Here is a 14,097-nt window from a genome sequence, read left to right as displayed (position 1 = left end):
CCTACATTAAACCATACTTAGCAAGATGTCTAAAGTCATTTAAACACATTCATCTGGTGGCCCTAACGTGCATTTCTAGTTGTAGGGATTGCTGGATTGTGGCCTTAACCAGAGATATCAAACCTCCTGGAAATTTCTGTTATCAGGATGTTAGGTAACAGTTGCTGAGGTTCAGCTTTGTGTAGAAAAAGTAATTCATTTCCTGAATTATTTATTGCCTTGTTTAATGCATTACTTAATATCAAGAGCTTTGGTAAGTTCTGCCTGCATAACAGAATCCATGTGGGACATTACTGAATTTAACTGTATTCATTACAATCTTTTCCCTCTGAGATAAAGGCAGAGACAAGTGTCACTAAGCAAAGATAAACAAGGCTGCTGTTGGCGGCAATCCAGAGCCCTGTTACTTCATGCAAAACTCTGACGGATTGTCAAAGACTTACTTTCGCTAAGGGAAATACCATATGTAAGGGTAACAGACCGAGTTAATGGAACAAAGGAAATGGAGTTTTGTGCCGTTGATTTGTACGGAACGAAGGGAAAGGGGTTACATTTGGGAAAGTGTAGGGAGCACTTGGAGGATGCAATTCTGCATCCAATTACTTGGGTGAACTCAATCACGTGAGTAAACCATTGAACTCAATTGGGCTTATTTGTAAGGAAACATATATAAAACTGCATTGTCAGGCTGCAATCCTCTGAATACTTTCTTGGGTATAGGCCAGATTGAAGACAATGGCACTTTCTTCTTAGTAAACATGCATAGGATCGTGCTACCCACACGAACAGTGCGTAACCTGGTGCCCTGCAGATGGTTTTAGTCTGTAACTCCCATCATCCTATTGACAATGCAGGCTAGGGCTGATGGGAGTGTAGACCAAAGGCATGTCTACACCTAAGGGTGTAGAGGGAGGGGGGAGGATCACAGACTTACCTGCCTCCGGGATTCCCCTCCCCCCGCCCAGCATCTTGATGGTTGCGCAATGTCCTGGAAGGGAAGAGGGATGTTGCGGCCACAATCCCCACCCCTGCCCCGCAATGGAAATGGAGTGCAATTGCGCTCTGCCGTATGTACGGTTTTTTTTTAAAAAAAACACCTTTAAACTGTTCACCCACCCACCCCCGATGGGCACGGACTGCCCCCGTGCAGCTCCGTGCCCATTTTAAGAGCCCCGTTACTCACGGGGAGGAAGGGACGACCCAGGAGCAGCGGCCCCACCACCTGTGCTCCGCAGGATGGTCCCGGGAAATCTGCGGTCCCAGATATCTGGGGAAAGTCCCTGGTCGTCTTGGGTTACCCCTGGGACACACAGGGATGACCTGGAGACAACTCCAGGATTTAGGCATGGTGTAGACATGCTCCAAAACAACTGGAGGAACACAAGTTGTTCACCCCTGATTTACATATTGACACACAGCTCATAGGACTGGGTTCTCTTCCAACTTCCTTCAAAATCATCTTTCCAACTTTCTTCAAAGTAGATAACTTGTCAGAAATTCCTATTCTAGCCTTCTTCAATGGAAGCAAAATACCAAGCATTGGGTTTATATGATTTTACCCTCACAACAACTCTGACTGGAAGTTAATAGCCTGGTTTTCAGGTAATGAGTTAAGTAAGGGTTGTTGTTGAATCTTGGGTTGTCACTATGTGTGAACCTTTCACTATGGTTTAACTATAGGTGGTTAACCACGGACAACCCATGAAGAGAACCCATGGTTTGCTGTTGTGAACTCTGGGTTGTTCAACCCTTAGTTAAACCATTGTGCATGGTTCACACATAATGACAACCCACAATTCAACAACAACCCAGTGACAACCCATACTCAACCTGTACTTTGGGTTATTACATCTGAACTAGGTTAATGACTTATTTAAGGCTGCTTCAAAAGAATACCTGTTCAATAGAGTTGCCATCTATTTTTCACTCAACTTTTAATTTTAAAATATATATCTAGATACCAGTGTTGTTAAATAATTGCAATTCATGTTTTCTCTACTGTCCTCTCTTTCCCTCTCTCTCTCCCCGGATCTGATTGAGAACACAAATATAACACCACCCTGTCCAGTGTGGAGAGGCAAAGCACTAAAGCTTTTCAGGCATCCTATGCCTGTATTTGAAGGTTTCCTGTTAATCATGACTGCAGGATTAATGATGAATAGTCTATCTTAATTACTCCAATATCAATTTCAGGGGAGGCTTTGGTTACTGATTTCTTTTCATTATTTTTTGCTTCTTTTCAACTTTATAGCAAAATAGGGTTATTTTTCTATTAAAAATTAATGCAAACATTATGCAAGCAAACCAGTAATTAAAACTTTCACATACCACTGGAATAGAAACTGGGATAATTGAAAGACTATTCAAGAGGCAATTAAGAGGCTATTCATCTGCTACCTGCTGGCCACAATCTTCAGGAAACAATAACCTGCAAACAGAAAGTTTTTAATTAATATTCTGTCTAATATTTCCTCAACCTGGTGTCCCCAGGTTGGGAGGGCTAGTCATAGAATCCTAGAATAGTTGAGCTGGAAGGGGCCAACAAGGCCATTGAGTCCAACCTCCTGTTCAATGCAGGAATCTACATTAAAGCACACCTGACAGGTAGCTGTCCAGCTGCATCTTGAATGCCTCTAGTGTGGGAAAGCCCACGACCTCCCTAAGTAATTGGTTCTATTGTCGAACTGCTCTAACAGTCAGGAAGTTTTTCCTGATGTCCAGCTGGAATCTGGCTTTTTGTAACTTGAGCCCAATATTCCATGTCCTGCACTCTGAGATGATCGAGAAGAGATCTTGCCCCCGGATGCAACTCTCCAGGGTTTCAGACAAGACTCTTCCCTAGCGTTACCTAGAGATGCCAAGGACTGAAATTTGCAGTCGTTATTAGGTAACACGTGTACTCTACCATTAAGTTATGGCTCTGCCTCGGAAAACGTAACTAGGATCAGATTGTCCTGCTGACAATTCCTTGGAATTGTTCTTGGATAAACATGCTTAGAGACAGTGTAGGCTGGTGGTTCCTATTTCAGTGGGGCTGTGAATCCATTGTGGGTGTCAGTCAGAACCAGCCAGAACCCTCGATGTGCTATCCAAAGTGCTGAACCTGTTTTAGGGTTAGCGTTCAGCACCTTGGATAGCTCCTTTAGAATTTTGGCTGGTTGCGACTGAAACCCACAATGGATTCAGAGCCCCACCGAAATCGGAGCCACCAGCCTCCACTGCTTAAAGCTCCGGTCGCAAAGATGATGCTGAACTCTTCTTCCCGCCCTCTGCTTGCGTCACATGCGTAAGGGGCTGAATCATTGGCGTGAGCGGAGAGTTTCTCCCTCCCACCCAGCCACCCACGTGATCAGAAGCTGCAGCTCCGGCGTTGCTCTCCTCCCTTTCCTGGTCCTCCTCGCGCGTGCGCACGAGCTGCCGCTGAGGCTCCGACGGCTTCCGGGTGGGGTTGGCAGTGGAGCTCGTGAGTGAGCAAGCCGACCTCAGGCCGGGGGTTGTTGTCGCCGCCACCTCTGCCGCGTCAGCCCTTAGGAGAGGGAAGCCCCGTTTGTTGCCATGGCCTGCGCGCTCGTGCCTTTCTGCGGTTTCCAGGACCTGGAGTCGGCGCGGGACTTCTTGTGTTCGCACCTCCGTCAAGGCGGCGCTGGTGGAGCGGGGGGCGTCAAGGAAAGCAGCGGTGAGTGGGTCTCTGAAGCGGGGCCACCTAGGATTCAGGCTGTGCTGCTGCTGATAAAATAGTTCCTTAATATTATTACTTTCTCCAGCGCTACCAGTGGGGCTGCAGCCTGGTCCCCCCTAAAGTCATCGCTCAACTTCTCCTTTTTAAGTATGGCTGTGTGTGCAAAATGAGTAGGGCGAAGTGACTCTTGGCTATTGCCCATGCTGGCTGGGGCTGATGGGAATTGAAGTCCAAAACATCTGGAGGGCACCAGGATGGGAAAGGCTGCTTTGGTGTGTGTATGGCCGTGAGAAGGAAAATGGTCTACGTAACATATGGGCTAGTTATGGGCTATGACTCAAATAAGTAGCCTATATTTTACCTGTGCTCTTCCTTTTTCCACAGACTACCATATTTCCAGACCATATTTCCACACCATAGCTTGTGGTACGGGGACTACAGGGTGCTGTGCTCGGTGGTATTTTTGGCTCAGGTGCAATAACCTGGAAGATTGAATGTGTGGTGGCTCATGGCTCTATTGACTTATTCTTATGACATGACTGCACTCACAAAAAGTTATGTCAGAGTGTGTTACTCGTATAACAATTTTGGGGATTATTTCTGGATCCTGATTGGCCCTACTCGTGAGGATGCCATGAGTGCAAAACCCAGCGCTATTCTGAAGTTGACATAGTCTTTGAAACACATGCATGTTAATTTACTTGATGCATTTTAAACCCACTCTTCAGTCAGTCTCCCAGAATAGAATCGTGGAGTTGGAAGTCACCACAAGGATCATCTAGTCCAACCCTCTGCAATGTGCAGGAAAACCAATTAAACCATCCATGAGAGGTGGCTGTCCAGCCTCTTCTTAAAAATCTCCAGAGGTAGAGAACCTATAACCTCTGTTAGTAGACTGTTACATTTTTGTACAGTTCTTCCCATCAGGAAGTTTTTCCTTATATTTAACTGAAATCTATGTAGTTGCAATTTACACCCTTTATTTCAGGTTCTTGACCGTCTTCCCTGTGGCACCCTTTTATGTACCTGAACACTGCTAACATGTTTTTATTGGTGGTGTGGAAGCTGTTCTGGGAGACTTGAGTGGGTTAAAAATGCTTCAAGTAAATGAACATGCATGTGTTTCAAAGACTGCAACACCTGGTTATCCTGTCAAAGCCCAATGTTGAATTGGTGTGTTTATTATGTACGATAGATGCTGTGGGTCATAGATATTGCTAATGTGACTAACACTGCAATCCAAAACACACTTACTTGCGACTAAGACCTATTGTGCTTAAGAGGACTTACTCGTAAGTAAAGCATGCTTAGATTTGCACTGTTAGGCTTCAGTCCTAAACACAAGTAAGCCCCTATTATCATAGTGGGATTTATTTTCAAGTAAACATGCATAGGATTGTGCTTTTATATGGTCTAACTGTACTATTGGAAAGGTGTCTTTCACCGAGGGCATTGACCAAACCTGAACTGAATTTTTATATACTCCTGAATTGGAAACGAAGTTGGCCATTTATTTGAAACTTTCTGTTGGACCTGAACAGAACACTATAACATCACTACTTCAGAATTAACATTTAATCGAAATATCTTTGTGGTACTCACTGGTATTGCCAGCAGAAGTGTTTAACGTTTGGGTTTTGTGTAGGCTTGTATACTCTGTGCTCTTGTAAAATCAGGGATGAAGCAGAACAAAGATCTTTTTGAAAGGATGAAATTTACTGTAGTTGAATAGTATAAAAAAGTTACAAATTTACTACTTTGTATTCTAGTTATTTTTCCTTCCTGCATGTAAACATGATAACAAATTGGATCTGCTCTTACTGTCAGGAAGTTTCTCCTAATATTGAACTGAATTCTACTCTTCTGTATCTTGGTCCACTTATAATTTGACACTGGAAAGTGAATCACTTTAAAGTTTTTTCACGGGAATCAGAGCTGAACCATTGCCCAACTGTTGCTGAACTGGAGTTGAAATTACGCAATTTCAGTTATGGCTGAACAAGAACCATGCTCCAAAATAGAGGGTTGACCTTGATCAATGTGCAAGTTTTGATGGGTTGCATGGTATAGGGAGTTTGAAGTAAGATATTTGGAAAGAAAATCTTCTGTAAAAAAGGAGAAGGCAAAACATTCTGCTTTAAGCAACTTCTTAATCATGTCTATTTATAAACCTGGAAATGAATAATTTTGTATTTTATAGATGAGCTAGTATGGAAGTGGTAGAGTTAATAATGGAGCAAAGTGACCTGGTTTGCATGACATCTCAGCCCATTGAGGGTTAATTTACTCTTCAGGAGCTGCCAACCGCCATGTGCATCTCCCAACTGGGTTTTTTGGAAGTTATGTGAAATAACTGCCAGTTTTTGTGAACCGGCCAGAGAGCTTCGGCTATTGGGCGGCATAAAAATGCAATAAATAAATTTGAAGGTTAAATAACCGTCACATAACCCATGGTCCATTGTAGGTTATGGAAGGGTTGTTTAGCCCTCCATTAACCCCAACAAGGGGGTTCGCAGGACACGACAGTCCCTGATAACCCCCGATTGACCATAGCTCCTCAAGGGTAATTTAACTCTCGATAGGCTCTTGTGCCGCTCAAACTGGTCCAATATGACAAAAAACCCAAATGACTGTGAGAGTGTTATCTCTAAGCATGGTGTGGGTCAGACTAAAAGGAAATAGAGGTAGTGCAGTAACATGGTGTGTTTTCCACCGCCCCCATTCCAGCCAACAGTCAAAAGTAGTGTTGGTCATAAACTTCCATCCTCTTCCACGTAGTCCTAACATGTAGGTCTCATGCAGAAAGCAGCTCATTCTCTTCACCCATCAAATTCTGGCAAAGGTTCATATGAGAAATACTAATGAACTCACATCTATGTAGTCATTTGTAGCAAAAAAAGAAAATAGAACCACAAACTTTTTAAAGCTTTCTTGTCTAGTTAAGTAGAGGTAATTGTTACTTACCATAGACAGCCAGGAAAGTGAATATTTTCAAGTCATGAATGTTGGAGGAGTCAGCTGGCATGGGAGGTGCAGATGGTTTGAGGCAGGTCTTAGGAGAGACTTAAAATGCTAGAACTTGTTTAAAACTTTCAATTTGATCTGTCAGAATAAAGATTTAAAACTGCAATAAAGAGACACCAACCTAATAAAAGCAACCAAGCTATTAAATTAACTGTTTGATATTTTTCATTATGCAGCAGATGTAGCAGCGCTGCTTCTACAAGCAGATGCCAAGCTAATTTTAATGAAAATTTGGCCATATTGCTATGAGGCAATTAGTGTCATAAGGCTTTGCAAAATCATCCCAGTTAAGACTACATACAAGATATTTTGGATATTGGATTTTTCCAAATACTGTGTAAAATAGTAGTGCTTAAGAGTAAAGGTCTGTTTAAATTTAACTCCTGTGGCTTTTCGCTTTACTTTTGTGTTTATGTGAAAATATGCTAATTTATGTTCAAACTGCAATTGAATTTATTGCAGTTCTACTAAAGAGTCAAAATAAATACATGAAATACATTTAGGGCTTTCTTATGCAGATATGCTATAGTTACGTTTTCATAGTTAGACTCTAATGAATAAACGAAATGCCTTTTTGTTTGATTTTCCAGCTATAAGGGTGCATATATCTCTTTTAGAAAGCACAAGAACAGGTAGATACACAGTGTATTGCAGGTTTCCTTTGTAATCTTTTGTTGTTTGAGATGGTTTAGCATAAGTGGCACTTCATTTGAAATCTGTTACAAAACTAGAGTCTAAAGAATGTTTTATGTCCCCTGCCCCCTTAAATGTGTTTCTCCATACGACAGAACAAAGCAATTTATTATAGAGCCTTTTTTGGTGTTGTTTATTAACTTGTGCATGAATTAGAATATTCCTAAATTTGAATCATAAGTGAAAATGAGAAATTGACCCTTGTAAACACGTTTATGAAGTGTCTAAAATAACTGCAGAATCAAATTTATTCTGGTGATTATATGCAAAGGACAAGTGACTCATTCACTTCAGTCTATGGAGACCTTTTCAGTTCAATAGATTGCATTTCTGAGGGAATTTTGTAAATAGGAAGTTCATACATGTGAGAGCTTGTTTTAGCAGCAACGTTTACTTTTAAAAAACTCTTATTTTAAATTTTCACAGTGCTGACATTAATAAATGTATCTTAAAATATATAGTCAGGACTTGCTTAGATTTTGTTGGTATCGTTTTTCCATGCCATGAATTGATTGGATGACATCTGTGTCCTTGACTGGAACACCTGGAAATATGACAATTTTTTTGCTAAACAGCTGCTGTTGTCTAGCTGGCTAGTTGTATTGCCCACTTGGATTAATATTGATGTCTGCTGTAGCCATAGAATCTTTGGTAAACATATTTGTAGGAAGAAAGATATATAATGAAATTTTATATCTATAATGAAATCAGCAATGCAATATGTTCAAAACCAGATGTCATGAATAGCACAGGTATACCTTAAGCAAGTGGCAAGCATTCTCTCCCCGCCCAAAGCAGTAGGTTCTCTTAGGTCAGGGATGGGGAACATGTGGCCCGCCAGGTGTTGTTGGACTGCAACTACCATCATCCCTCACTTGGCTATGCTGGCTAGGGCTGATGGGAGTTGCAGTCCATCAACACCTGGAGGGCTATGTGTTCCCCACCCTGTCCTAGGTTCTCGTGGATTATAATTAAAGTTTCATCGTTGACTGTAATAAAGTTGTTGATAATGATAATTATCATCCATATTTGTCATTTGTGGTGTATGAATTGTCTTAAGGGACAAAAAGAGAAACTGAAGAAGCCAGACATTTTCAACCTAAATTTTAAAATTCTTCATCATGCAATGAAACTTCTAAGAGTCTTCTGGATCTTCAGTATTTTCTAATTATTATGATATTGGGGGCAACAGCAAAGTGCTCCAGAAACCACAGGTAGTCCCTAGACTACAATTTGACAAATATATTGAAATATTAGTTTGAATGACATAAGCATTCAAAAAAGATATTGCATTGCTTCTGGGATTTGATCAGCATGTATATGGAATGGGGGACTGTATGGGCTGTGCCATATAGTGCTTTATAAATTGTAATTAGTACCTTAAATGTATTTCTGAGAACTTATAAGAAAAGCAGTGTGGACTTCCTTGGCCTGTACAAGCTGTGATGATGCAAGCTGAATGCAGCCCATCAGCTATGGTGGCCTACAAGGGATTAGAATTTCTGTAAACCGCCCAGAGAGCCCTGGCTATGGGAGCGGTATATAAGTTTAATAAAATAAATAAATAAATAAATAAATAAATAAATAGATGAACCTCCTGTTTTGCTGTCTGTTCGTTTTTCTAAAACAGATGGTTGACAAGTACATGGCATGCCGCAATGCATGGCTGGTGGACTGCATTTGATTTGATGGGTCACAAGTTGTGTCGGTTGAGTTTATAGTACTGGTGTAATATCTGCCTAGTGACCACTGCTCATATATTCCATCCTTAGTCAGGTAATGAGATGCTGCAGATAATCTTCAGAGGCGGATTAATTTACCCTTAGTCTTGTTACTTGGAAGTTCATCATTTGAGGGGTTTTGGCATTGTGCTTTTTAAAGCCCCCTTATGATTATTTCTAGATTTAAAATGAGAGTTAATCACATTTTCATAGGCATTAAAATGCAGCACTTCATCTCAGCGTATAAGCCATGGTTATGATTTGCTAAATTAAGCTAGATTTTTTTTTTTAATACTAGGTAAACCGACAAACTGGGAAGAAGATGGTTGGGGAGCCTGGGATGAAGCAGTAACACAAGAGCCTGTAAGATTCTCTACTTTCATTACTATTTGCTCCTTCTGTCGATGAACTTTCTTTGCGTCTCAGAATATTTGAATAATCTATTGAATGACTCTGCTGAAACATTCCACTTCAGTAATTGAACTTTTAAGATAGGATTCATGCATCTAATTTGCACATTATCATACTTTCCTTCCCTTTATGGGTACAGCTAACTTCACATCTTTATATTAAAATATTTAGAACTCTTCTTTGCATTAATGGCACTTCCAGGTGGCTAACATTAAAATCAAGTCAACAAAATGAAAATAACTTTAATCTTGAAAGCCATTGCACAGTGGAAGTTTCAATTACTCATGCTGTCCCACAAAAGTTGCAGTCTCATGAAAATACGCATATTTGCCTTTCCCCCTAAATGCTTCTACCTTTCTTGTACATATGTTTTTCTTTTAAAAAGTATATATGTTGACCAGAAAAATAATAACTTCAAAAATCACTGTACACAGGAGGAAGAAGAAGAATCGTCTTCCAAGACACAGGCAAGTTCTTGGCTTCAGGATTGTGTCTTATCCTTGTCGCCAACAAATGATCTCATGGTAATAGCTCGTGAGCAGAAAGCTGTTTTTTTTGTGCGTAAGTATGTTGTATGCATTTTGTATTTGTGCATTTTTCACAAATCATTAGCGTTTTTCAGATAAAAATTCATAAACCGCAGTGAGACATATTGCTAATGGGCCTGTTCGATCAACATGCTAAGCCATGGGTAGGCCACTGACCCTTTTGCAGTTAGTGAGCCTGTTATATTTAGCTACCATGGTTAGAAATGGTTCAGACGATATGCTAAGTCATAATGTTTAGCTCAAAATGCTTACCCACCGTAGCTTAGTGTGTCATCTGAACAGGGTCATTGTTATGAAAGTGCTTAAGCTATAGGATCCATCTTCCCTTACCATTTCTACTACTTTCTTATATTTCTTTTCTCTTGAAGTTATATTTACAGCTACAAATAAGATAGTCACTAATGTTTCTGTATTCAGCACGGAAACTATAGGAGCAAGAGATTGTTTTATTTGTAGCAGCTACTGTAGTTAAAATCAACCATTATAGTCTCTGAGGGTTCAGCTACACTTTATGCAGCAAATACAATTTCTTTGTGTACAAGTGGTATTTTCCACAGTAGACGCTGACGTAGCAACCCTCATTCTTTCTTACTGTTCTCCCTCTTTCTTTTGGGATACAGTATGATCAACTGAACTTTTGTCCCATCTTCTACATACACTGTATATCTGACAGGTGAATTCTAGTAGTCATGCTTTGCTAATGTAATTTGAATTTGTCTCTAACACTATATGGGGGCTTTGATAGTATTTTGGTTTTGAAATAGTACTAGTCTCTTGCTAAAAGAGTTTTCTTGGGAAACTTTGCCTTCTGTGAGATTTTTTTCGTTCTGTGTGTTTATAGTATTTTGAAAAAAGGCAGTTGAAGACTAGTTGGCATAGAATACTAATGAATGATATTTCATTTTATAAGGAACTTTAGGAGGAGCAAGATTCAATAAATGATTCATTAGTATAATGGGATAAATGTATTCTGTATAGAAGACATGAATGTACCTAACTTTTGTAAAAGCCCAGATTTGGAATATTTACCTTCTTTGGTTTGTATAATACTCTTGGAAAAGTATCAGTTTGTTTGTTTTATCATGTTGCACTTAAAAAAAATAGTCGGCTAAAACGTGGGCAGTTATCTTAGCAGTTTGATGTAATCGAAGCATTGACTTGGTTGCTGCAGATGCATATTGTGGAAAAAAGAAGTCTTTGTATTTTGTAGTTCCGGTTATGTTGTATTGTTTCTTAGTATGTTAATATGTAGATATGTAGGTGTATATACAGTCCCTTTCTGGTTAATAAGGTGCAGTATAAGAATTAAAAATAATTATGTGCAATTTAATTATATAATTGGAAATTAGTGGCAGTAATATCAGTATCAGTTTTCATCAGATTTCCTCACCATTTGATAATCAAGTTTTGTTAGCATGTATAATAGCATTTGATGCATAATGAATTGTGGCAAGGAAAGTTGTTACACTTCATTAAGTCATGTTGCAATCTGGTTCCCCCCAACTATCCATTATAATTTAATAATAATTTGAATTAAACACTTGGATGGGTTTAGAGGCCTGTAAACTCAACTCAGCGGATACTTCTGCTGAGAGAAGTGGGGAGGCAATTTTGGCTGATTCCTTCTTTGCCCTGCAGCTCCCTGTGATCTATTGGAATTCCATCTCTCAGAACAGATCTTAGTACTGATCTACAGTGTTTCCACCTTTTGTTGGGCTGGCCGGAGTGATTGAGGATTTTGTTGGTATACTTCCCACTCCCCCTGCTGCCCAACAGTCTTCTTACCTGAGTTGGCAGAGCTGGTCTTGGGTATGCTGTTGAGGTTCTCCAGACTGTTGGTTTTGTGGAACTTCAACATTCATATTGAGGCCTCCACAACAACCATGGAACTATTTCTACATACCACCGGCCTAACTCATGTAGCAGGGCATACAGTAGACTTGTGGCTTTTTTCAGCTGGCCATGTAGATGATGATCTGAAGGTGGTAGACTTCAAATTGGTCTTTTGTCACAGTTGGATCACCTCCTGCTGAGGTTGAGATTTATAGCAGAATTTCCTCTCTGCAAGTGTGGGGGACCCATTAAAATGGTCCACCCCTGGTGGCTAATGGATGCAGATAGTTTCCAGGGGGCTCTGGTGGGTTTTCTGATTGATATGGCTGGGGCTCCTGTAGAAATCCTGGTTGATCTGCTAAAAATAAAGAGGTGATTGACAGGATTGCTCCTGAGCTTCCTCTCCGGAGTAGAGCTTGTAAAGCTCCTTGGTATACCCCAGAGCTGAGAGTGATGAAACAAAATATAAAGCTGCTTGAATGCAGATGGAGAAAAACTCCTAGTGGATGCAATCAAGGGCTTCTAGTGGATGTCCTAGATCAGTTCCTGGCTGCGACAATGAATTGGATGAGGGCTAATAAACTGAAGCTCAATCCAGACAAGACCAAGATGCTGTCAGTTGGTGGTTGCTCTGTTGGATGGGTTTGCACTCCCCCTAAAGGAGTTGGTTCATAGCCTGGGTGTTCTCCTGGAGTAATCTTTGTCACTGGCAGCTCAGGTGACCTCAGTGACACTGGGTGCCTTCTAGTTTTGGTTGTGTCCCAACTATGTCCCGAGGGATAGCCTGGCCTCAGCAGTCTGTCTGTGCAGTATTCTATCCAAGTGACATTATTACAATGACCTCTATGTGGGGCTGCCTTTGAAGAAGGTTTGAAAATAGCAGGTTGTGCAAATTGCAGCAGTCCGATTGGTTGTGGGGACCAGAAGATCTGAACATATAAAACCAATTCTGGCCTGCTTGCATTAGCTGTCTGTATGTTTCCGGGCCCATTTCAAGGTGCTGGTTTTGACCTATATTGCCTTACATGGCTCGGGACAGAAATACCTAATGTAGGGCTCATACCAGTGTGAGCATACCTGTACACTACAGTCATCATCTGAGCTCTTCGTCCAGATGCCTTCACTGAGGGAAGCTCAGATGGTGGCAACAAAGCCTTCTCTGTGCTGATGCCCTGATTCTGGAACACTCTCCCCACTGAGGTCTACTTGGTGCCTACATTGTCATCCTTTCAGTGCCAGCTTAAGACTTCCCTCAACTCTCAGACATTTGACTGCATAGGAAAAGGTTTCTAATGGATACTGAGATTTTTGTTGTTGATTGTTTTCCGTTGTTTTGTAAATGGTTTTTATATTATGATTTAGATTGTACTTTTAAAGTTTTAATCTTTTGTAAATTGCCCACAGAGCTTTGGCTATTGGCCAGTATATATTTTTTTCTTTTGGTTTTTTTTTTAAATATACATTCAAAAAATTGTATATATCCATAGCAATGCATATATATGAAAATAAAACTTAATAATAATTATACATAGGCTTCAACAAAAGTGGACCAGATATCCAAATAAGAATCTATTTGAAGATGGTGTCTTTATGCCATTTGTTCAAATGTTGGAAGTGTTAGACGATCCTCAATCCATTGCATTATAGGAGCTGAGCATTTATCCCTCCAATGTTGTGATATCAGTATTTTAGATATCAAGACAGTGTGGAGAATCCATTTACTCTGACCATTTGTTAATTTCTGTGAAGCAAGTAAATAACTTAAATGAGCATGTACATCAGCGAATTTTAAAAACTGTTCCAGTACAATTTATCTGTGTAATAACCTCCCTACAAAAAGAATCAACTACTGGACATTGCCAAAACATATGTTTTAAAAAAGTATTATCTGCTTTGCTCTGCCAGCAATTTGTCAAATTGGACAATTCCATGTTAAAGAGACATTGCAGTATCTAGTAGACACTACACAAAATTTTCTGCTGAATAAGACTCAGCCAAAGATCCATAGACATGACAGGTCTAGATGTCAAAGTGGCCGTCTGCTGATTAGGCAAAATGGGGCAATTCAATTCCCTATTCCGTTCTAGCTTAAAACCCTGTGTATCATATGCAGTATAGAAAAGTTATAAATAAATATTTGGGGGACCCTTTGGACCAGTGTGGGAGGTGGTAGAGGGGGCTGTAGGGG

The 14,097-nt window shown here is 40.4% G+C and overlaps 1 protein-coding gene across 1 annotated transcript in view; it reads left to right on the top strand.

Annotated features, from left to right (window-relative positions):
- The first annotated feature begins 3,471 nt into the window (after nt 1-3,471).
- Nucleotides 3,472-14,097, top strand: part of RAB3GAP2 (RAB3 GTPase activating non-catalytic protein subunit 2) — a 56,060-nt gene continuing 45,434 nt past the window's right edge. Inside the window, exons 1-3 of the mRNA XM_063124095.1 lie at nt 3,472-3,676; nt 9,416-9,480; nt 9,963-10,089. Coding sequence (XP_062980165.1) covers nt 3,556-3,676; nt 9,416-9,480; nt 9,963-10,089 — 313 coding nt within the window. The 5' untranslated portion in view covers nt 3,472-3,555. The remainder of the gene's footprint in view (nt 3,677-9,415; nt 9,481-9,962; nt 10,090-14,097) is intronic.

This window comes from Elgaria multicarinata, chromosome 4, assembly GCF_023053635.1.
Source record: "Elgaria multicarinata webbii isolate HBS135686 ecotype San Diego chromosome 4, rElgMul1.1.pri, whole genome shotgun sequence".
Taxonomy (NCBI): Eukaryota; Metazoa; Chordata; class Lepidosauria; order Squamata; family Anguidae; genus Elgaria; species Elgaria multicarinata.
The sequence above is the reverse complement of the archived record's forward strand: the minus strand, read 5'-3'. Positions and strand labels throughout refer to the sequence as shown.